The sequence below is a fragment of the Corythoichthys intestinalis genome, chromosome 8, assembly GCF_030265065.1.
Source record: "Corythoichthys intestinalis isolate RoL2023-P3 chromosome 8, ASM3026506v1, whole genome shotgun sequence".
NCBI classification, from domain to species: domain Eukaryota; kingdom Metazoa; phylum Chordata; class Actinopteri; order Syngnathiformes; family Syngnathidae; genus Corythoichthys; species Corythoichthys intestinalis.
In genome coordinates this window covers 9842554-9867506 of record NC_080402.1, presented here as the reverse complement: position 1 = coordinate 9867506, position 24953 = coordinate 9842554, and the positions used below count along the sequence as shown (strand labels likewise).

Sequence of the window (24953 nt, the reverse complement as noted above, 5' to 3'; positions counted from 1 at the left end):
CAAGTACCCACCCTTAACACCACAGAGGGTGTTTTTGATCCGCTGTCTGTATTCAACACGGGGAGCCACAGTGGTACTTTTGACTTTGCTGACGCTAGCACTATTGCTTGTAGTAGTTGTCTTAGTGGTCGTGGTAGGTGTTGGTGGTTTGAGGCTGATGCCTTCAGAGGAGGAGTACCCGGAACTGTCTATGCTGTTCTTCTCCTGCTCCTTTTGGTGGTCCGGTCGAAGGTATACGACAGCCTGGGCGGTGCTGCGGAACCTTTCTGGAGGCGGCAGAGGCGGGGAGCGGGTGGCAGTCTGGCTTGTGGTAGAAGATGCAGCGTTCAGGGAGGGTCTTGCGGTTACCCTAGGGGTGGCGTAGGTCACATTCCCCATGGTCACATCCGTCTGGGTGCTTAAGGAAGGTCGGCGGACTTTGAGGAAGAGATTTTAAACAAGATTTGGGGATAAGTCAACAATTCTCACTGTTTGTTCATGTTACACACTGACCTGCTGTGGTGGAAGGGGATTGTATACTGCTTGGGCTGGCCATGCTGTTGTTGGCTCTGGTGGCACGAGTCGTAGCCTTGCGGGCCCCGACCTTCTTCTTGAATACCCTGTGGAGTAGAAAACAAGCAACAGCAATGAAAGCTAGAGTTGTCCAATAATGACATTATAACCGATACCCTGATAATGTCCAACTCCCAAAATCCGATATCAAACAGATATCCGACTGGATGCTTTAACCCTTGAGAGTCGAAGGACGCGCCGGCGCGTCCTCAGCGCACGTCGTCTTTGAAGCGCCCTCACGTTTTAATTACGTCACCCACATGCCGTTGGTTGGTCTCGTTTGAAAGTGCGGAAGTTGCGGTTTACTCTCGTTATTATTTGAAGTCAATCGACCAACTAAAACGTGAGATATTGTCATTTAAGTTTTATAGTTTTATTGTCCTCTCAAAAAAACATTAAAACGCTGCATGGATCATTTGTTTATGTCTATATTTCCATCATTTCTTGTCCTTTTTCAAAACGGAAGCTCCATGAAAAAAACACTAATCAAACTAACCCTTTCGAAGTCACAGTGGAAGCACAAAATGCGTTTTTTTATAAATATAACTGCCGTGCGAGGTTCCACCGAACGAGAGGGAGAAGTGTGCTGAAGCAGCGAGGTGGCGAGCGACGGCCGTTTGGATCGACTTTGTGTGACTTTGAGAATGAACGGAAAACTAAATTTAGCGCAAGCAATTGTGCTTTTTGATCAACTTGAGGAAGAGGATGGTCCAAATTCGTCATCATCGTCTTCTTCGGAAGAGTCCTCGAGTGAAGATAGTGACGGATTTGAACACGTGGGTGACGCCATCGACGAGCAGAGGTAAGCCAACTCACTTTTTTTTTTTTATGCTGAAAAAGTTTGTTTTGAAAGTTTCTTTTGATATTGCAAGACAAAGTTAATTTTGATGCAATATAAGTGTGTTTGTGTATATAATGATAAAATGTGCATATCAGATCAAAGTCGTACGTGCACTGTGTGTATCCCAGGCAGGAATTTATAATTTGTGGTGTTCTTCTTTCTATATGAAGATTAGGGATGTAGCACATATTCAGCTATGGTATTCTTTCTATTGTCATACATATACCGTAATTTCCCGAATATAAGGCGCACCCGTGTATAATGCGCACCCCAAATTTACTTGTAAAATCTAGGGAAAATTATTGTACCCGTTTATAACGCGCACCCTAATTTTAGCACCAATAAATAGAAGAATACAAGAAAACAGAACTCGTGTCCAGTTACAGAAATGTCATTTTACTGACTGGTGAAACAGCACAAGCATAACACATTGGTAGTTCAAAAGATTACCATAAACTGACAATATTTACGGTAGTAATATGATTTGACAACTTCTCCAACTTACCAGAATCCAGGAGAAAACAAAACAGATGTGACTTTTCTTTTAAAGGCTGCTGTATAACTTGCTCGTTTCATCATGATGAATAAATGTTTCTTCCATGGATTGATACGGTAAAATGAAAGTGAGAATGTAAGCCGGAAATCCGTGAGAGCACATCGCTGTCAACACGACAGTAACAATAGGAACTATTGTTATTTGGGTTTGAGTTTCCCGAGGGACAGATATAGTTGACGGACACAGAAAGTCTGTGTGCTTACATTTGTTATGGTCCGAGTTGCGGAGCTGCAATAAACGTTGACTCAAATGAGTTGAAGAAACTAAATTCTGTGCTTTATGAAGAGTGAAAAAAGCTGAATTTAACACAGACGAAATCATTCGGCTGATTAGGGTGAAGTATTACCGAAACAAAATGGTGACGTCACGTACCGTAATGGTCGGCAACGGGTCGCCGCATACGTTTCTTCAACACAACGTGGCCGTGTCAATAAAAAAAATCAGTTTATATATATATATTGTCTCCATCCATGTACCCGTTTATAATGCACACCCTGATTTTACAAGTTGATTTGGGGGTGAAAAAGTGCGCGTTATATTCGGGAAATTACGGGTGGATTTCCATTATTATTTATTGCTGTATATATTTTTATTTTACACTTTATTATTTTCATAAATACTGACTTTTTTTCATGTACATTTATAGTGACAATGAAAGTAAAGTGAAATGAAAATGGAAGGGTGGAAGGGTGGAAAGAGGACCGACACCCCATGGAAGTGTGGGCTGTGTGATGTAGCCCTGTGTCTAATTCCAGGACGAAACTGCTTTTCGGAGTGGCATGCCTGAAAAAATATGTAACTTGTTTATTGTAAATATTTTTGAAAATACTTTTTTTCCCATTGTTATATATATATATATTTTTTCCCCACAATCAGTCTTCTCAATTTGTGTATATAAATGTGTGTTCAAGAAGCTTGATTGTGTGTACATAGTTTTCATCAGGTGATGGGCCGCAATACCTAAACTCATAAAGAGATGGCCTCTAAACACTTTTTGTGTTAGATGGTATATATGTTTTCACTGTTCTTCACTGTTTGGTCTGCTGTATATAACCTGTTTTGACTAGAGCATGTATAAAGGCAAAAAACGCCTATGGCTATACCTGTTGTTTATGTTGAATTGTCAAATATAAGACTATTTATTCTAAATTTTTTGGGTTGAATGTTCATCCTAACGTGTTGAATGAATATTACAACGTTTCAAAACGGTTCGTTACGCATGTTTGGTTGTCAATTGGACATCAATATTAAAAATTTTGACAAAACGATTTTGGAATTTTTGGTCTTTTTGGGCCCAAAATGATGATTTATAATTGGTCAGTGAAGGAAACAACAGTTTGGACATAAAGTTCAAGATGTCACAAAAAAAAAAAAAAAAAGGACCAAACCAGGCCATCGTAAACAATTCTTTCTTTGAAATATAAAGGCAACTTCAAAGGCATGCAAAATCAGACAAAATAGGCCCAGACCTTAAAGGGTTAATAACGATGTTTACGTAACAAATCCCAAAGCTTTGACCAGCCCTTGTACAAACAGGGTCCCCCCAGGATTGATAAATCTAACTTCAAGACTTTTAAGACCTTTTTTAATGCCATTTCAACTGAAAATTAAATACTTTTCTCGCACCAATTATTTAGATAATATTGAATCATATTGAAAAAAATAAAGCACTGAACATCAAATTTAACCTCAATTACTAAGTGTGTTTGACAAAAGAATGCGCATTTACTGAAGATACAATTAAAACACATTTAAATATAAGGTCTTTCAGATTTTTTTCCCCAGAATAAAATGGATTTTACACTATTTTTGTAAAGCACCTTCAGAAATTACATTTGCAATACAACAGGTTTCCCTTTTAAGAGGACCTAGTCAAGGTGGTAGGTTGGTGATTGACAAGTTGGTCACCTTAACTGGTGATTGTCAAGTTGGTCACCTTAACTGTAAAGTGCTTGGGAAAATCTTTCAATTGGCAGTGAAAGTTGAAAAAAAAAAAAAAAAAAAAAAAAAAAAAAAACAGCCACTAAATGGCAGTAGTTTACCATTAATTATCACAAAATAAAAAGGCTAATCATGACCATTTCCCTTGGTAATTGTTTTTTTCTAATCACATTACAAGAAGTATACAAAACACACGTTAATCCTTTGTTAGCTATTGAAGACATTTCTTTTAATCAGATAGAGAAAATTATTCAACTTAAGAAAAACATTTAAATATACCAGGAGGTGTTTTACTATCACTTACATTATAATTTGCCTATCACCATGCCATGTTATTCAGATCAACGTTACCCCGCACTCGTTCCAATAATAGTGTCAACTGTGTTGTGTATCTGAGGGTGATGGTGAATCTACGACTCCTGTTTATCCATGCTAAGGCTAGTGCACCTGCCAATACCCCATTGAACATGGCTAACTCTTGGGGTAAAACTACGAAATTAATATTCATTCGAAAGGCAAACCGTGCAGCAATACATTATTGTATCTAACACATTTTAATTGGAGAAATTGGCAACTTACTTTGAAATGTTAAGCAGGTCCACTGCCTTCGCATGACCCATAAACTGCGACCCAAACTATCTGGATGCGACTTGGTCGCCGATCCAATACCTCACATGCTGGTCCAACTGTTTGGACTTGGTTGTCTTGTTGAGGCTTTCGTCGAACATAACAACTAAGGCATCTGAGCAGTTCCTTGCGTTAGCACACAGTACTGCGCGATTGCCTGCTGTTGTGATGTTGATGCTAATGATGCTAACGGCGTGCACGCACGAGGTGCAGTGCATCGTAAAAATTCTACGCGTCATCTTCGTTATTGTTTAAAAAAAACAACAACTTCGTCACGGATATAATTTAGGTTCCACTGAGATGTTCTTCAAAATTAAAACCACGGTGACAAAATTCCAGACTTACGACAGCTAATTCAATACTTTTAATACCTTTAATAATGGAAAACTAAATTCAATGCTTTTTTAATACTTTTAATAACCCGCGGGTGCCCTGTACAAAGGCAGACGGCTTCTACAGTCACTTTCGAAGGCAACAAGCATATTAGCCCAAAACCAATAATAAAAAAACGATGTCGATATTATCCTGTATCATTTTAAAATGCTTTTATCGGCCGATATTATCAGCTACCCGATGATATCGGACAACGCTAGCTAAAACAAATGTTAAGGAAGGTTTCACATAATGTACTCACTTGACGGAGTGCTCACGGTAGGAAATGTTAGTGACGGTACTCGAGTCGGATTCATCATCCGAGTTGTAGTACCCTGTGGACGCCAGGCGACAGCTCCTACGAGACATGACTGACAAAAATATACAACAATTAAGTTAGAGTCAATAAGAAAGTCAACTATCCATACAGAAAAAGAAATAGTTGCGTTAGATGGAAAACTCTTCAGGGCTCCTTTAGAGTCAATAAGAAAGTCAACTATCCATACAGGCAAAGAAATAGTTGCGTTAGATGGAAAACTCTTCAGGCCTCCAGACTGCGACCAAACGGTCACAGTTTGCAACTAAATAGAGAACCGGTGCGAGTTATTTTTTTCATGTACAAGCACATGCACAACTAGTAACATTGTGGGGTTAATTTTTTTGTTTGTTTTTGTTGCTGACAAACTCCTTCACATTGAAATCCACTCGTTGGCGGTAATGTAACGAGCTGCTTTGCCAAGGTAAATTACAACAGAAGAAAAAGAAGGTGGCGGTGGGTGATGTTTGAAGCGGTTGAACCCGCCGCTGGCCGAGCGGCGGTTTCAGCCCCTCCTGACTCCATGCCGAGCAAAATGAAGTATATAAAAATAGTTTAGGGGAAAATTAAACCACAGAAGGAAACCACGTGGTACCCAAGTCACAAAGGTGCGCACAATCGCTTTCACTTTCGTGACATTTTGGACTGTCAAATTGCCACTTCCAGGAGAGCGAGACTCACAAAACGTGCGCCTGGAGAGGCTCCGCCTTTCTCAGCCACTGTTACGCACACTTCACCCTGGTCATCTCCGGTTGTGGTTTCCGCTTCCAGGAAATCTACGTGGCGCCAGACAAATTTGTTTATTTTCCAAGTAGTGAGTGCGCAATTATGCAACGCTTGTAGCATCCCAAGGAACAATCTTAGGCTTTCTTTGTCAATTTCTCAAGATCTTTCAATTAGAACTCAGCGACTGCTTGTAAAAGGAGGGTGTGACCATGCTCTCCCTCCCGTATATATACAGTGGGACAAATAAGTATTTAGTCAACCAGCATTTGTGCAAGTTCTCCTACTTGAAAAGATTAGAGAAGCCTGGAAGTGTCAACATGGGTAAACCTCAACCATGAGAGACGGAATGTGAAAAAAAAAAACAGAAAATCACATTGTTTGATTTTTAAAGAATTTATTTGCAAATCATGGTGGAAAATAAGTATTTGGTCAATACCAAAAGTTCATCTCAATACTTTGTTATGTACCCTTTGTTGGCAATAACAGAGGCCAAACGTTTTCTGTAACTCTTCACTCTTCGCTTGGTGTGAAGAAATCAACTGTGGGAGCAATTATTAGGAAATGTAAGACATACAACACCACTCATAATCTCCCTCGATCTGTGGCTCCATGCAAGATCTCACCCCGTGGCGTCAAAATGATAACGAGAACAGTGAACAAAAATCCCAGAAACACATGGGGGGACCTAGTGAATGACCTACAGAGAGCGTGCACCACAGTAACAAAGGCTACTATCAGTAACACAATGCGCCGCCAGGGATTCAAATCCTGTACTGCCAGACGTGTCCCCCTGCTGAAGCCAGTACATGTCCAGGCCCATCTGCGGTTCGCTAGAGACCATTTGGATGATCCAGAAGAGAACTGGGATAATGTGTTATGGTCAGATGAAACCAAAATACAACTTTTTGGTAGAAACACAGGTTCTCGTGTTTGGAGGAGAATGAATACTGAATTGCATCCGAAGAACACCATACACACTGTGAAGCATGGGGGTGGAAACATCGTGCTTTGGGGCTGTTTTTCTGCAAAGGGACCAGGACGACTGATCTGTGTACAGGAAAGAATGAATGGGGCCATGTATCGAGAGATTTTGAGTGAAAATCTCCTTCCATCAGCAAGGGCCATTGATGATGAGACGTGGCTGGGTCTTTCAGCATGAGAATGATCCCAAACACACAGCCAGGGCAACAAAGGAGTGGCTTCGTAAGAAGCATTTCAAGGTCCTGGAGTGGCCTAGCCAGTCTCCAGATCTCAACTCCATAGAAAATCTGTGGAAGAAGTTGAAAGTCCGTCTTTCCCAACGACAGCCCCAAAACATCACTGCTCTAGAGGAGATCTGCATGGAGGAATGGGCCAAAATACCAGCAAGAGTGTGTGAAAAGCTTGTGGAGAGTTACAGAAAACGTTTGGCCTCCGTTATTGCCAACAAAGGGTACATAACAAAGTATTGAGATGAACTTCTGGTATTGACTAAATACTTATTTTCCATCATGATTTGAAAATAAATTCTTTAAAAATTGGCCTCCGTTATTACCAACAAAGGGGTACATAATAAAGTATTGAGATGAACTTTTGTTATTGACAAAATACTTATTTTCCTCCATGATTTGCAAATAAATTCTTTAAAAATCAAACAATGTGATTATCTTTTTTTTCTCCACATTCTGTCTCTCATGGTTGAGGTTTACCAATGTTGACAATTACAGGCCTCTCTAATATTTTCAAGTGGGAGAACTTGCACAATTAGTGGTTGACTAAATACTTATTTGCCCCACGGTATACACACTGTATGGCTCTCGTGGAATCACATTTTAAAATATGTTGGGTGTTTTGGCTCAAAAAGGTTCCCAACCCCTGACTTAAACCCATGACCATCTTTAGATTCTGCTTTTTCAAACTTTTTCATTTATTTATATGTTTATTTTTTGTCATGAACGAGACACTCCACATCCATGTTACAGGTGGGTCTCATTAAAAAAGAAAATCCAATGTTAACTTAATTTGTAGATAGTATACAGGTTGATGTCAAAACATGTAGAGAATAAAATATAGATTCATAAATGTGTAGTTTTATGCATTTATTATGAAAGTATTTGTCGATTAAACAGTGAAAATTAGAGGAAAACTTTGCATGTCGATTTACAGTGTGCACCCCTGAATCTTCTGTTTGCGCCCCTAAAATTTTAAGTTAGGGGCTACTATGCTCCTAGTAAAAAATGTTGGTCTGGAGACCTGCTCTTGACATATGCTTTGCTAATCTTGTTTCACAATAATCCTGCTAATCTACAGGATCAAATACAAAGAAACCACAGAGAAAAACATGGAAAAACATGAGGGCACTCATTGACTGCAATTAACGGCACTACACGTCCAGTCCATTTGGACTGGGAGGGTGGCAGTGATCATTCGCATATGAAAGATGAGCATTTAGTCAGTCCTACCAGTTTGCACGTTGGGTGTCGAACGTTGTCAATGGCAGGCAATGTGTTAATACAACAGGGTTTCCCACAGTGCTCTATAAGCCTGGTGGGCATACAGGCGTTTTTTGAACCATGAAGACGGCTTTTCTCAGTGCTCTTGATCAGTGTTGTTAATAACGACATTTCAATATAACGGCGTTACTAACGGCGTTATTTTCTTCAGTAGTGAGTAATCTAATTAATTACTTTTCTCATCTTGGCAACGCCGTTACCGTTACTGAGGCGGGAAAGGCGTGTGTTACTATATGCGTTACGATGTTTTTTGACTGACGCGAGAAAATTCTGGAAAAAGACGAACTCACGGAGACGAGAGCAGAGCAGGAGTGGAGAGGAGGCAAGGGAGTGTGACGCAGTTGCAAACGCGACGCTACTATGCTAGGTGGCTCCAATAATACCTGACTGTAGCCGATAGCCTACAAACTACGCCCACATGATGCTTCGGTAGATATCACGTATATACAGAACTCGATGCAAATGACAGACACGGCGGCAATAGCAACATACACTCACCGGCCACTTTATTAGGTACACCTTGCTAGTAACGGGTCGGACCCCCTTTTGCCTTCAGAACTGCCTCAATTTTTCGTGGCACAGATTCAACAAGGCGCTGGAAGCATTCCTCAGAGAGTTTGGTCCATATTGACATGATGGCATCACACAGTTGGTGCAGATTTGTCGGCTGCACATCCATGATGCGAATCTCCCAAAGATGCTTTATTGGATTGAGATCTGGTGACTGTGGAGGCCATTTGAGTACAGTAAACTCATTGTCATGTTCAAGAAACCAGTCTGAGATGATTCCAGCTTTATGACATGGCGCATTATCCTGCTGAAAGTAGCCATCAGAAGTTGGGTAAATTGTTGTCATAAAGGGATGGACATGGTCAGCAACAATACTCAGGTAGGCTGTGGTGTTCCAACGATGCTCAATTGGTACCAAGGGGCCCAAAGAGTGCCAAGAAAATGTTCCCCACACCATTACACCACCACCACCAGCCTGAAGTGTTGATACAAGGCAGGATGGATCTATAGTTTCATGTTGTTGACGCCAAATTCTGACCCTACCAACCGAATGTCGCAGCAGAAATCAAGACTCATCAGACCAGGCAACGTTTTTCCAATCTTCTATTGTCCAATTTCGATGAGCTTGTGCAAATTATACCCTCAGTTTCGTGTTCTTAGCTGAAAGGAGTGGCACCCGGCGTGGTCTTCTGCTGCTGTAGCCCATCTGCCTCAAAGTTCGACTATTGTGCGTTCAGAGATGCTCTTCTGCCTACCTTGGTTGTAACGGGTGGTTATTTGAGTCACTGTTGCCTTTCTATCAGCTCCAACCAGTCTGGCCATTCTCCTCTGACCTCTGGCATCAACAAGGCTTTTCCGCCCACAGAACTGCCGCTCACTGGATATTTTTTCTTTTTCGGACCATTCTCTTTAAACCCTAAAGATGGTTCTGTGTGAAAATCCCAGGAGATCAGCAGTTTCTGAAATACTCAGACCAGCCCTTCTGGCACCAACAACCATGCCACGTTCAAAGTCCCTCAAATCACCTTTCTTCCCCATACTGATGCTCGGTTTGAACTGCAGGTGATTTTCTTAAACCATGTCTACATGCTTAAATGCACTGAGTTGCCGCCATGTGATTGGCTGATTAGAAATTAAGTGTTAACGAGCAGTTGGACAGACGTACCTAATAAAGTGGACGGTGAGTGTATTTAATAAAGGACTAGATGCGTTAGTGAACAGCCGCTATCTTAAAGCAGTAGACTTCTCATGAAGGCGCTGTTGTACAGAAGTTTCCGAGCGAACCTAAGTCACTTTTGATCTAAAATGCTCCTAAATCGGCAAAATTAAACTTAAATCTATCTTTAAATGATGAAACAGTTTTAAAACATACACATGTCGAAAATAGACGGAAGGGAACTAATGCAATAACGGGAGCAATTTTAACATCTTTAACGGTTGATTCACAACATTAAATGACTTCCACACATAGCAAAGGTTATTATCTAGTTATCGCTAGAGGTGCACGATAATTATCGGTCCAATAATTATTGGTTCGATAATAGGAATTATGATGTCATCCCAATAAATCCAATAACATTATATATTATCGGGCCTATTAATATTAATTTTGGCATGGTGTCGGTGGATTGGGACGTGTGCGTTTGTTTCCACAAAGTTTTGTCACTGTTCTAGAGGCCTTGTTTTTCCATCACTGAGTGATGAACCTTACTATGGCAATTAGCAAATGTTTGCATTTTACAGTGTTATGTATACAAGTTATTGAGAGGCTTGCTGTCCTATAATTGCCAGGTTAAGAAAGTTGTTTCATGGACCAAGACGACAAAAGTCCCCTCTCCTGTTGCACCAAATGTTTTATCTGCTGACAAAGCACAATACCTGTTGGGTTCGTTTGTTTTGGTTCTGTGCTTATTGTTCAGGGGAACACATCGTCAATGATATTGACTGATTGATTGTGATTGACTCACATTATATTTATTTGAAAAAATTAATATGGGCACTTTATTTGAAGTCAAAACTGTTCTTGTCTTTGTTTTGTTCATTATAATAATGTTCATGTCATGAAAATTCTGGTTAGGTCAAATGCAAATCTATGCTGAATCCACCACTAGTTTTTTGACCTACAGGTGTTTAAAAATTCAGGTGAATATAAATTGACAAATATATATCGTATATATATTATCAGTTATCTTATCGGTATCGGCCTTAAGGAGCAGGAAGTTATTGATATTGGTATCGGTTTGAAAAAAAAAAAGGATATTGTTCACCCCTAGTTATCGCAATATCTGCAATACCCCAGTGTCTAGTTAAGTTTAGGGTAAAGAATTGGGCTAGGGCCAATTGTCCCAAAAACTCTTTAAACTTCAGATTGTGTGACCTGTTTAAAAAAATTTTTTTTTTTTTTAGGAAAACAAAAACAAAACAAAAAAAACATGAAAATTATCAAAAGTTACATTGTCAAGTAACTAATTACTCTTACATTCAGGTAACAGTTACTCACGCATTTCTTTTTGGGAGAAGTAATTTGTAACTGTAATTACTTTTTTAAAGTAAGATGAACAACACTACTCCTGATATTAGTAGGTGTGGAGAAAGAATAAAGGGCAGGTACTGGCATAATTAGCCATGTTGTGACATCACACCGTGACCAACTTCAAAACCTACAACTTGTAAAACGATTTTACTTGCAAATGCAATTGCAGTCAAAAAAAAAAAAAAAAAAAAGAAACAGAAACAGAAACATGACACAACCAGGCCACACTTAATATTGGAAATTGACTTTAGTGCCTCTTTTACAGTCTTGAGAAAATTACTTCTGTCAGAAACAAGCAGCAGAAGACATGACAAAAGGAAGTTGCGGTGGCATACTTGCACCCACAAGCAGGGACAGGAAGTCTGTAAAAGACCGACCTGACACAAGGTTTGATACACAGCGTCGCTTCAGCACATAGCAAAGAATGATGAAACCCATAAAAAGAGCACCTGAACATTTGCATTTATAGTGTTCACACATTTCTGTGTTATAAATGCACTTGAACAAATTTCAAGGGAGCCAAGGGCACTGAGTAGGGGGTCAGTCTAATTCCCTCAAATCCTCTTTCATACTTGATTATGCATCTTGTAGAAGCTTAGCCAAGCATTTCTTTGTTTATGGGCGTACCCGCAATACCTCCTTTTCATCAAATTCAAGGTCATCTCCTTCCAATGAAACCCACGCGTTCAGCAATTCCATCAAGATCAAGCCGAGTTTTCAAAAGCGTTATTCTGAATTCTATGGGAAATGTTGCATTCACTTCACCTCTTCTACCACCTTTTCTTACTCCAAAATATGAAATTAACAACTTTTTCCGATCGTAAAGGTTGTGGATAAGGAAAGAGAACAGCACATTGAAGACATGTAGAAAGGGTTCGAAATGCATGAATGGGTTTGCAGTGGCTCCATCAAACCACAAGTGGTTGGCATATTTTTCAAAGTGCCAGTGGAGTGAGTCACACAGAGCAGCTGAATCATTTGCATTTTATTAAAAAAGAAAAGGAAAATAACAAGAACTTGTATAGGGCTGCAGCTATCGATTATTTTAGTAGTCGATTAATCGATGAACTACTTAGTTCGAATAATCGAGTTCTCGGATAAAGAACATAAAAAATAAAAATACCTGAGCTGAGCCTCAAACGGTATAAAAAAATTTGGCTAACAATTGGCTAACTTATATAACAAACGTCCGCTAGCTTAAATGCTATAAAACGCTAACTTTTTTTTTTTTTTTTAACAATGTTATTAACAAATGGTTCGGACACGTATTCCCACAAAAAAACGGCTAAATGTACCTATAAACTACTCTACGAATGCATTAAAAAAAAACATTAGCTCAAACAAAAACTGAGCTTATGTTGGTCTTAACAGTGAGCAGCTGGATTCAGCCACGTGAAATGAGGCAGACTAGAGGGCAGTGTATCCACCCAAATCAATAAAACTAAATGCAAACACGTTCAAAACAAACCATTACAACACCATCTTAATTAAACGAATACTCGAAGCAGCAAAATTTAATTCGAATCTTTTTTTTCCTAATCGAATACTCGAATTAATCGATTAATCGTTGCAGCACTAAACTTGTATAAAAAACAAAAAAAGTAGTAGTGACAATTACAAAAATACGGTCATAAAATGTGGATTAAAATATAAGGTAAAATTATTTATTGTAAACAACAATTACAGTGACACTTACACAAATAGTCACACAATTATGATGGGGAAAAAGTAATATTTTTCTCTCTTATATATATACAATTACTCTTGAATTAATATAAAAATTGACCTTGGGGTGTACAAATTTTTATTTTCTCAAAAACTTTGTCCTAGCAGTAGTACAAATGTAATTTTGAATGTACAGTGGTATGAAAAAGTATCTGAAACTTTTGGAATTTCTCAAATTTCTGAATAAAATCACCATCTAATGTGAGCTGATCTTTTTCAAAATCACACAGATGAAGAAACAGTGCCTGCTTTAACTAGAGCCACCCAAACATTTATAGGTTTTCATATTCTTATGAGGATAGTATGCAAACAATGACAGAAGGGAGAAAAATAAGTTCAATTCAATTCAATAAACTTTATTTACTTTATTCTTCTCTACAAAACTGCTGTAGTTCAGTCAGATTCCTGGGATGTCTGGCATGAATCGCTGTCTTTAGGTCATGCCACAACACCTCAATGGGGTTCAAGTCTGGACTTTGACTTGGCCACTCCAGAACAGGTATTTTGTTCTTCTGAAACCATTCTCAAGTTGATTTACTTTGTGTTTTGGATCATTGTCTTGTCGCAGCATCAATCCTTTTTTTTTTTTTTTATCTTCGAGTTTTACTGCAAAACATCCTGATAAACTTTTGATTTCATTCTTCCATTAATGATTGCAAGCTGTCCAGGCCCCGAGGCAGAAAACAGCCCCAAATCATGATGCTCCCTACACAATGCTTCACGGTGGGGACGAGGTGTTGATGTTGGTGAGCTGTTCCATTTTTCCTCCACACGGTACCCCCAAACAACTCAACTTTGGTTTCATCAGTCCACAGAATATTTTGTCAAAACTTCTGTGGAGTGTCCAAGTGCCTTTTTGCGTTCATTAAACGAGCAACAAGGTTTTTTTAGACAGCAGTGGCTTCCTCTGTAGAATCTTCCCATGAACACTATTCTTGGCCATCATTTTACATATAGTTGATGTGTAGAGATATTAGACTTTGCCAGGGATTTCTGTAAGTCTTTATCAGACAATTTAGGGTTCTTTTTTACCTCTCTGAGTATTCTGTGCTGAACTTGTGGCGTCATCTTTGATGGACGGCCACTCCTTGGGAGAGAAGCAACAGTGCCAAACTCTCTCCATTGTAGACAACTTCTCTGACTGTCGATTGATGAACATCCAGACTTTTAAAGATGGTTTTGTATCCTTTCCCAGCTTTATACAAATCAACAATCCTTGATCGCAGGTCTTCAGACAGCTCCTTTGAACGAGCCATGATGTACATCAGAAAATACCTTTCATCAAGACAATTCTTACCCAGTGTGTGTTTTATAAAGGGCAGGGCAGCTTCAAACCACCCATCAGTGATTGGGCACACACCTGACTTAAAATGTTTGGTAAAAATTGGTTTCAATTCCTCTTTAAGTCTCCTTAGGCAGAGGGTTCACTTACTTATTTATTCCCATTCCGACATTGTTTGCAATCTATCCTTATTAAAATATGAAAACCTATAAATGTTTGGGTGGTTTTAGTTCAAGCAGACACTATTTTCATCTGTGTGATTTTGACAAATATTAGATCACACTGATGGTGATTTATGGTAATATGTGATGAATTTCACATGGTTCAGATACTTTTTCATACCAATGTACATACTACAATGAAAAAGTAACTTACCCTCCAAAATAGAAGTACAATTTATCTTCTCAGAAACAACTAGAAAATTGCAAATATAACAAGAATCATAATAGTTAATGACTTTGTTCTAGCAATATTATCTTAACTGTACATTTCTGTGTCCCCACATGATTATAGTCCCTTAGTCTCCCTGAGTAAATGCATTCATCAAATCAATGAATGGATATGCCAGAATTTTCTCCAGTTAAATGTGGAGAAGACAGAAGTGATCATTTTTGGGCCAAAAAAGGAAAGGTCAAAGATAAGCAGGCACCTTAGCACAATGTCACTTACAGCTACAAATCAAGTCAGAAACCTTGCCGTAATTATTGACTCAGACCTAAAATTTGATAGCCATCTAAAGTCCGTCACTAAATCTGCTTATTACCACCTAAAAAATATAGCCAGAATTAAGGAGCTTCTGACTCAACAAGACATGGAAAAACTTATGCACGCATTCATTTTCAGCAGATTGGACTATTGCAGGGGTCTCCAAACCGGTCCTCAAGGGCCGCTGTGGGTCCTGGTTTTTGTTCATACCGATCAAGCACAGACCTTTTAACCAATGAGGTTTCTACTAAAACAAGCAGCACCTGACTGCAATCAACTGATTACACTTATAAAACACCAGATTGGTGAAAAGCTGTGGTCTTGTTTTGTTGGAGTGAAATCCTGCACCCACTGCGGCCCTATGTGGAATAGTTTGGAGACCACTGGACTATTGCAACGGTATATTTACGGGTCTTGATAAAAAATCAGTCAGGAAGCTGCAGCTAGTACAGAATGCTGCAGCCAGAGTCCTCACAAATACAAGGAAGCTGGACCACATTACACCGGTTTTTAAATCGCTACACTGGCTTCCAGTGAGTCAAAGGGTAGACAATCGAATACTACTGCTCGTCTACAAAACACTTAATGGCCTTGGACCAAAATACATGCTGGATTTGTTAGATTCCTATGAGACATCTAGACCCCTAAGGTCGTCTGGAACCGGTCTCCTGCATATTCCAAGAACCAAGCAGGGTGAGGCAGCATTTAGTTATTATGCTCCTCAACTCTGGAACAAGTTACCTGAACGTCTGCAGTATGCTCAAACTGTTAGCTCCTTTAAATCAGGGCTAAAAACGCTTTTGTTTAGCACTGCATACCCATAACTGTCTATATATTTCAATCTACTTGGTTTCTATTCCTCTTGTGCTTATCTCCATTGCTGATTTCAACTATTAGTGGTAGTAGTAGTTTTTTGTTTTATTTTTATTTATTTATTTTTATTCTAATTGTGATTAAATGCGATTTTTATGTATAATTTTATTTCCTATTTTGATTGTCTTGATTTAAATGCTTTTTATTATCTTCATGTGATGTAAGGCACGTTGAATTGCCTTGCGTTGAATTGTGCTCTATAAATAAATTTGCCTTGCCTTGCCTTGTCTTAAGAAAACGTACAAATTTACAGTACGGTACATAAAAATGAATGAAAATTATGATATTTATATTCTATTTTAAAATATATACAACTTTTCAAAAATATAAAAATACATATTTACTTTTTTTTTTTTTTTTTTTTTTTTTTTTTTTTTTTTTTTTTTTAAAGATGAACGTCACGGGAAAAAAAGTCACTAAATTAACACCCTTATCAAAATATACAGCTTTTTCGAAAAATATACAACTTTATTTCCTAGAAGTATACTTTTTTTGTGTGTGTGTTGTTGCAAATATAGGAATATTATTGTAGTTATTTTTCTTTGTGACAAAATCTTCGTAGCAGTTTTTAAACCCACGAATAAACTAGCATGTTGACGCCGTGACATCACCCGCCTCGTCCCCAATGACAAGATGCATAAATACACCTACAACTTTTTATAATTCAATGCACGTAACAATGACGTCTTCTCTATCTTAAATTCAGTTTCAAACAAAAAACAATTTAAACCGACAAACCTTATGATTCCAGTAACTCAATGAATACTTGAGACAAAACTAGCTCTGTTACCCATTAGCTGTGAGGCAGAAACAAAATAAAAAATAAAAACAAAACAAAAAAACGAAACGAAACGAATTAATCACCAGGAAGACATGATAAGACAAAAAGAAAACTTGAGCATTTAGGTGAAAATTAAACAAAACTATGTTCGAAACTTACATTAGACAGGGTGGTCTTATCCAAGTTGCGGATGAGATTACGAATTTTGACAGCACCCGAGTTAAGATGCAGTAAAGATAAGCAGGCAACTGCTTCCGGTATAGTGCTTCAGAGTAAAGCTAATTGGAAACAAATGAATGCTTTTTCGGCAACGCCGAAGTGTGCTACAACATTTTAATCAAGGCCAATTTTTTTCGAGTGGTGTTCAAACAACGCTGTTGTTTAATACAGTTGTACAAGGCCGTTCGACATACAAAACGTCATAAGCGCTTGACACTATTTCCGGTATGTAACAGTTAAAATGGAAACTTGACGCACACTGTCTGCCATCATAACAAAACAGAACGTTGCTGCTAGATTGCAGTTCAAGCGTTACACACAAGAGGGTGCTATCACCTCGTCAGTCACATTGAAGGTCTCAAGTGACGTGAGGAAAGAAATATATTGGGGTTTATTTTATGGAGACTAAAAATTAATTCAATTATACCTTAGTTGTATGGAACTCTTCTACTAAACTAAAGAAAATGTAAATTAAATAATCTGAAATAGATTCAGTAATAATGATGAATGAAATACAATTGAAGTAATGTTTTAAAAGGAAGGAAAGTTTTGCCAATGTCTGTACTGAACGGGGATTGTACTACTACATGTTTTTTGTTGTTGTTTTTTTAAAATTTTATGTTCTCAGTTTCAGCAGGAAACAATGCTTTCTGTCAGATTAGCATACTTTTTCACAGTAGCATGCCAGTACCCTTAAAGCAACACTAGGTCAATTTTCAACGTTCATAAAATATTTTCATAACATTTGTGATAATATGTCGACTGACAACTAGTGGATTGACACTGCTTTTATATCTTGAGGGGGTCTGTATCGCTTTCCCCGTCACTAATCAACTTTGAGGAGGGTGGCAGGAACCTCCCACACACAAAAAACTTCAAATTTGCTGACTGCTTTACGGCATACGTCACTTTCCCCATTGATTATAAAGATGCAAACGCTTTCGCATGAATTCTATTAAGATGGCAGAGCAACAAAAGAGACTAAAAGTTTTGTCTGAGGAGGAAAAAAAGGCAGGCTACTAGGATATACAGAATAAACATTGGCCCGGCTTTCACTCGCTGCCCCCCCCCCCCCCCCCCCCCCGCTGACTAGTTCGGGTGGCGTGGGGGGGTTAGCCATACTAAGCCACAAAGTTGCCAACCGTCATATGCTATTGTTTAGCCACAACTGGATTAATTAACCTTATTACCTTATTTAAATAAGAATGAAAAAGTGGGGGTCGTCTTATATTCGCGGTCTAGACGTTATACCCATTCACGACGCTAGATGTCGCCAGATATCATTGAAGCGATGTTCTGTCATGACTCAGCTATTCTCAAGTTTAAACAGTTTGCAATATTTTATTGCAATGTTTTTCCTCATTCAGATTTGTTTCAAGACTACAGTTACAGTAAGACTTCACTTCGATGGTTAATGCAGTTATTGCAATTTTGTTGTTTTATCACAATAGTTTATTTACATTTCAAAAACCAGAAGCCATTCATTTCTGAATGTGATTGCACTTTAGTTTACATATTTAAATGTTCAGATATTAAAATTGGAATGAATGAGGCAAAATAACATGCTTTTTCTTTCAAATATATTGTTATAATCATTTGTTTCAGATGTACTGTAATTATTTTCTGTATAAAAATTAATTTAGTGTTCAAAAAGTCTTTTTTCAAACTCGAGTCTTGAAAAAGAGGGGGTCGTGTTTTAATCAGGGACGTCTTATATTCGGGAATGTACGGTACTATTCATCCTTCATACAGCTGCTGGAGAAAGAAATGCTGTTGATTGTTGATGATTTTACGACATGTACGGGTGTGCGCTGGTCCTCATGGGAACCACAGTCTTAATACCGGTTTTGTCCACCGGCATCGCTAAAATAGACCAAAAGTGAAAAGTTACTAAGTGTTGCTTTAAATAGTGCTTTTCCACACAGATTTATGGAATATTTGTCATCATAAATGTAATACAATGACAGTAATCAAGTCTCATGAAACTCTGTGAGCAACATAGTGTGGATAGGGCTATTTAATCATACGTGTATGCTAATATTACAGAAGACCGGGTTTAATCCCTTGATCGTCCGCAGCAATTTCTTTGGTTCAACACGTTGCTTCTTAATGGGGGAACTCAAAACAACTGTTTATCAGGCCCGCAACGACTGTATAAACAACCACACAGCAAGAGTGACCAACCTGCCTTGCTAAATAATCCAAACGTGCAAAACAATTACCTGGCTGTTTCTGATTTCTGGCTGTCAAATAGGTCTAACTTCTTCTAACGAGGTCTAAAGAGGCTCCACTCGTTACCTGTATTAATGGCACCTGTTTTAACTCATTATCGGTATAAAAGACACCTGTCCACAACTCAGTCACACTCCAAACTTCACTATGGCCAAGACCAATCAAACACCAGAGAAAAAATTGTAGACCTGCACCTGGCTGGGAAGACTGAATCTGCAATAGGTAAAACGCTTGGTGTAAAGAAGACCAATTATTAGAAAATGGAAGACATACAAGACCACTGATAATCTCCCTCGATCTGGGGCTCCATGCAAGATCTCACCCCGTGCCGTCAAAATGATAACAAGAACGGTGAGCAAAAATCCCAGGACCACACGGGGGGGACCTAGTGAATGACCTACAGAGAGCTGGGACCACAGTAACAAAGGCTACTATCAGTAACACAATGCGCCGCCAGGGACTCATCCTGCACTGTCAGATGTGTCCCCCTGCTGAAGAAAGTACACGTCCAGGCCGTCTGCGGTTCGCTAGAGAGCATTTGGATGATCCAGAAGAGGACTGGGAGAGTGTGTTATTGTCAGATGAAACCAAAATAGAACTTTTTAGTAGAAACACAGGTACTTGTGTTTGGAGGAGAAAGAATACTGAATTGCATCCGAAGAACACCATACTCACTGTGAAGCATGGGGGTGGAAACATCATGCTTTGGGGCTGTTTTTCTGCAAAGGGACCAGGACGACTGATCTGTGTGAAGGAAAGAATGAATGGGGCATGTATCGAGAGATTTTGAGTGAAAATCTCCTTCCGTCAGCAAGGGCATTGAAGATGAGAAGTGGCTGGGTCTTTCAGCATGACAATGATCCCAAAGGCACAGCCAGGGCAACAAAGGAGTGGCTTCGTAAGAAGCATTTTAAGGTCCTGGAGTGGCCCAGCCAGTCTCCAGATCTCAACCCCATAGAAAATCTGTGGAGGGAGTTAAAAGTCCGTGTTGCCCAACGACAGCCCCAAAACATCACTGCTCTAGAGGAGATCTGCATGGAGGAATGGGCCAAAATACCAGCAACAGTGTGTGAAAAGCTTGTGAAGAGTTACAGAAAATGTTTGGCCTCCGTTATTGCCAACAAAGGGTACATAACAAAGTATTGAGATGAACTTTTGGTATTGACCAAATATTTATTTCCCACCATGATTTGCAAATAAATTATTTAAAAATCGAACAATGTGATTTCATTTTTTTTTTTTCACATTCTGCCTCTCATGGTTGAAGTTTAACCATATTGACAATTACAGGCCTCTCTAATTTTTTCAAGTGGGAGAACTTGCACAATTAGTGGTTCACTAAATACTTATTTGCCCCACTATATATTTTGGTGTAAATATCCCATAATACAGTGAAGCCAGCTGCGGCTTGTAGTCCAGTGCGGCTTATCTATGAACAAATGCTGTTTTCGTGCCAAATTTGGTGGGTGGCGGCCTATAGTCAGGTGCGCCTTATAGTGCGACAATTACGGTGGTGGTGGTGTTATACTTATATAGCGCCTTTAAACTACAGGTAAAATATGGTGTTTGTAGCAACACGAGAAATGTAAAAAATGATGTCACAAAGATCCTCCTATATCGGCAGGTAGCTTTGAAATGGTTTTGTATCATACTCATTAGAGATGTCCCGATCGATCTGGATGCCGATCGATTGATCACGTCATTGTCAAAGTATCGGAATCGGCAAAAAAATATCTGCCATGTGTTTTTTTTAAATATATATTTTAATTAAATAGTTTTCTAATTGTATTTAACGTTCCAGACATAATGTGTTACACTCATCCAGAGTCTTTAGTTTAGGCTTAAGGTAGGGTTATCAAATTTATCCCGATAACAGCATCAATTAATTTATTATAAAACGTGTCACTTTAAAGTTTTTAACGCAAGTAATGTGTGCGCTGCACGACCCTCTCACTCATTGACGCGCTCAGTCTGTAGTAATGACGCCGTTTTACCTATATAGAGAGCTAAAAGGCAGCGCATTAATGAGTGGTGTAAATTATGGCAGCATTTGGGGCCATATTTTAATTGGCTAAAGCCTTGCAATCCCTCTCCCAATGGTTAGAAATATCATGGGAAGCAATGTGGGGAAGCAAGGTGGCAATTCATCTTTGTCTTAACACCTTAACTTATTTCCCAACACAGAGAAGATATATCAACTGGTAGCCCGACGCACAGTCATGGGTGCACTTCCCATCATGCATTTGGGATGGCCACAGTATCATTTACTGAAAGCTCAACAAATACACTAGATGGCAATATTTAGTCACAATATACAAAGGCACAAGTCTTTTTATCCGTGGATCCCTCTCACAGAAAGAATGTTAATAATGTAAATGCCATCTTGAGGATTTATTGTCATAATAAACAAATACAGTACTTATGTACTGTATGTTGAATGTATATATTCGTCCGAGTTTTATTCATTTTTTTCTTAATGCATTGCCAAAATGTATATGATCGGGAAAAATTATCCGGAATGATTGGAGTTGAATCGGGAGCAAAAAAAAGCAATCGGATCGGGAAATATCGGGATCGGCAGATACTCAAACTAAAACGATCGGGATCAGATCGGGAGCAAAAAAACATGATCGGAAAAACCCTAATACTCATAGCTTTCTAGTTATTGACCAATACACTTTATCAGTATGTGAACCAAAATAACCTTCTGTATACGGCCTAAAATAAATCCCGCAAGTAACCCAGGGAAGGTGTGACAGCCCAAATTTCCTCTTTTTCCCAAAAAGGAGGCAAAGGCTCTGAAATGTGTCTGGTATGTCCGGATTGTCGCATATTTGAAAAATATTCGCAAAAGGTCGGGAGACTATTGGCAACACGACCCCTGAGCTGTTGTGCATCCACACTGTGTGTGTGTGTGTTTACACCCACTCAAGCCATTGTCTTAAGTCTTGTTATCGTTGCGCAGCAGTTTCCGCTAACTGGCTCGAGCGAGGGGACGACACAGCGGTTGGACCACGTTGGTCAACAATGAAAAGGCCCGCGGGCCTGACAAGCTCATCACTTTTACGCACTCTTTCATGTTTGCCATTTCCTTCTTTCTTATTGCCATCCAGCGACAACTCCCTCGCCCTCCCTGCTTATCTGTGGCCCAGACACAAACGCCCGTACGCAAACACACACTCTCTTGCAGACTGTCCTGTTTGACCTCAGTTGGAATGTGATCAAAATAGTGCCTACGTGTGCGATAGAGAGTAAGAAAGTGGGAAAAGTGAGAGAAGTAACTAAGTGTTGAGCTTTAAAAGACAAAACAATGAAAACATAACTGGAAACTGAATGGAAACGGGGACAGCTTAAGCGGATTTTAAGGGGGGGGCAGGCCCCCACATGGTGGCCAAAAAGTGTCATTGCATGTAATTGATTTTCCTATATACATAAAAACTGTAAAGCAATAAAACAGCAACAAAAATGAATGAAATGAACAAAAAAATATAGTTTTATAAAGGGTCAAAATTATTTTTCGAACAGATCATGTGACTAGCACTTTTGACGGTCATTTGCTTTGCATATAATTTTCACTCAAAAAAAAAAAAATAGGGGAGGGCAATTTTATTTTTCAAATGATTTTTTTCTTTGATTGAAAATACTGTTTTGATTGAAGCAACTTTTTTGGGGATTGGATGATTTAGACACAAATGTCCTACCTGTAATATGGCCCAAACACAAAAAGGATTGCTTCAAACAAAGAAAACTTTTTCTATGAAAAATTAAGTGTTCAAATGCAAATTTTTCAATCTCAAATATTTTTTCGCATTCAAAAACTTTTTTCCATGATTGAAATTTTTCTTTTTTTGATTGAAGTGATTTTTCTTTTTGAAAAATATATTGTTTTTTTAAGCAACTTATTTTTTGATTGAATAATAAAGACAAAAATGTCCCAGCCAAAATGTGGCCCAAACACAAATCAACATTACTTCAATCAAAAAAGTTGCTTTAGTCAAAAAAAAAAAAATCTTGACTTCAATTAAAAAAAAAAAAAAAAAAAAAAAAAAATCAAAGCAAAATAGCTTTCACATTCATTTTTTTGAGTTTCAAATTTATTTTTGCATTCAAACACTTTTTTTGGGGGGGGGGATTGAAGCAGCATTTTTTTGGGGTGGAAAATATACTGTATATTTTGATTGAAGCAACTTTTTTTGATTGAATAATAAGGACACATATCTACCTCTATATGGCTCCGCCCAGGGGATACAATTTTTTACTGGGGTAACTACATTGGCACGACACCGGCGGGCATACCATATTCAATGGATGATGATCTTCGCAAAAAGTATTGCCTAAGCAGCCTGATTTAGAATTCCCCTCAAGAATGATGGGAAACAAAAAAACGCTCATTGTCAACTTTTCATTCATTCATTTTCCATGCTGCTTTTCTATTATTATTAATATTCTCGGAAGTTAATTTTATTGCTGACACTGCATTTCGGGGTCATCATGCTGTGCCCCCCCTGCCCCAAAAGTCAAACTCCGCTTATGGGGGACAGTCTCACACACATGTTGACATACATCATTGACGGTGCGAGCGATCCAATCCATTTTGACTGGGAGAGGTTGGCAGTGAATGATTGCTGCCAGCCCTCAGTGCCGTCAGCCAGTCCTCCCAGTTTAAATAATTTGGACGTCTATCAATGAGAGGCAATAAGGTAAATATTCGGAAATAAAAAAAAAATCAGTTTTGAGCATAAGCGGATTTTAAGGGGGGGACAGGGGCCCCCTGGTGGCCGAAAAGTGTCATTGCATATAACTGACTTTTCTATATATATTAAAGTTGGAAAGCAATAAAAATCCAACAAAAATGAATGAAATGAACGAAAAATATATTTTTGTACGGGGAAAAAAATATTTTTCGAACAGATTATGTGACTAGCTCCTCAGACGGTCATTTGCTTTGCATATAACCCCCCCCCCCCTCAAAAAAATAGGGGAGGGCAATTTTATTTTTCAAATGTTTTTTTCTTTGACTGAAAATATTTTTTTTGATTGAAGCAACTTTTTGGGGGATTGAATGATGTAGACACAAATGTCCTACCCACAATATGGCGCAAACACAAAAAGGATTGCTTCAATCAAAGAAAACTTTTTCAATGAAAAATTAAGCGTTCAAATGCAAATTTTTCCATCTCAAATATTTTTGCTCATTCAAAAACTGAACTATGATTGAATTTTTTCTTTTCTTTTTTTTTTTTTTTATTGAAGTGGTTTTTCTATTTGAAAATATATAATTTTTTGAAACAACTTATTTTTTGATTGAATAAGACAAAAATGTCCCAGCCAAAATGTGGCCCAAGCACAAATCAATGTTACTTCAATAAAAAAAGTTGCTTCAAAATAAAAAAAAATAAAAAAATCAAAGAAAAATAGCCTTCACCTGCATTTTTTTGAGTTTCAAATTTATTTTTGCATTCAACCACTTTTTTTTTTTTTTGATTGAAAATATATATTTTGATTGAAGCAACTTTTTTTATTGAATAATAAAGACACAAATCTACCTCGATATGGCTCCGCCCAGGGGGATGCAATTTTTGACTGGGGTAACAACACTGGCACGACACCGGCGGGCGTACCAAATTCAATGGATCACGATCTTGGTGAAATGTATTGCCTAAGCTGCCT

General features: G+C 38.5%; 1 protein-coding gene across 5 annotated transcripts in view; it reads right to left on the bottom strand.

Annotated features, from left to right (window-relative positions):
• The window catches only part of sun2 (Sad1 and UNC84 domain containing 2), a 52321-nt gene extending 35253 nt beyond the window's left edge, over positions 1 to 17068 (bottom strand). For 3 of the 5 annotated variants that reach the window (XR_009064150.1, XM_057843704.1, XM_057843707.1), the window contains exons 1-4: positions 16992 to 17068; positions 5152 to 5260; positions 493 to 599; positions 12 to 416 (exon numbers count right to left, since the gene is read on the bottom strand). Coding sequence is in view for 4 of the 5 variants with exons in the window: in XM_057843704.1 (XP_057699687.1) it covers positions 12 to 416; positions 493 to 599; positions 5152 to 5258 (619 nt within the window). In the remaining variant the exon portion in view is untranslated. Of the gene's footprint in view, positions 1 to 11; positions 417 to 492; positions 600 to 5151; positions 5261 to 5886; positions 5982 to 16789; positions 16964 to 16991 lie in introns of those variants that run through there. The other 2 variants (XM_057843705.1, XM_057843706.1) reach the window with 2 other exon arrangements.
• Positions 17069 to 24953: the final 7885 nt, after the last annotated feature.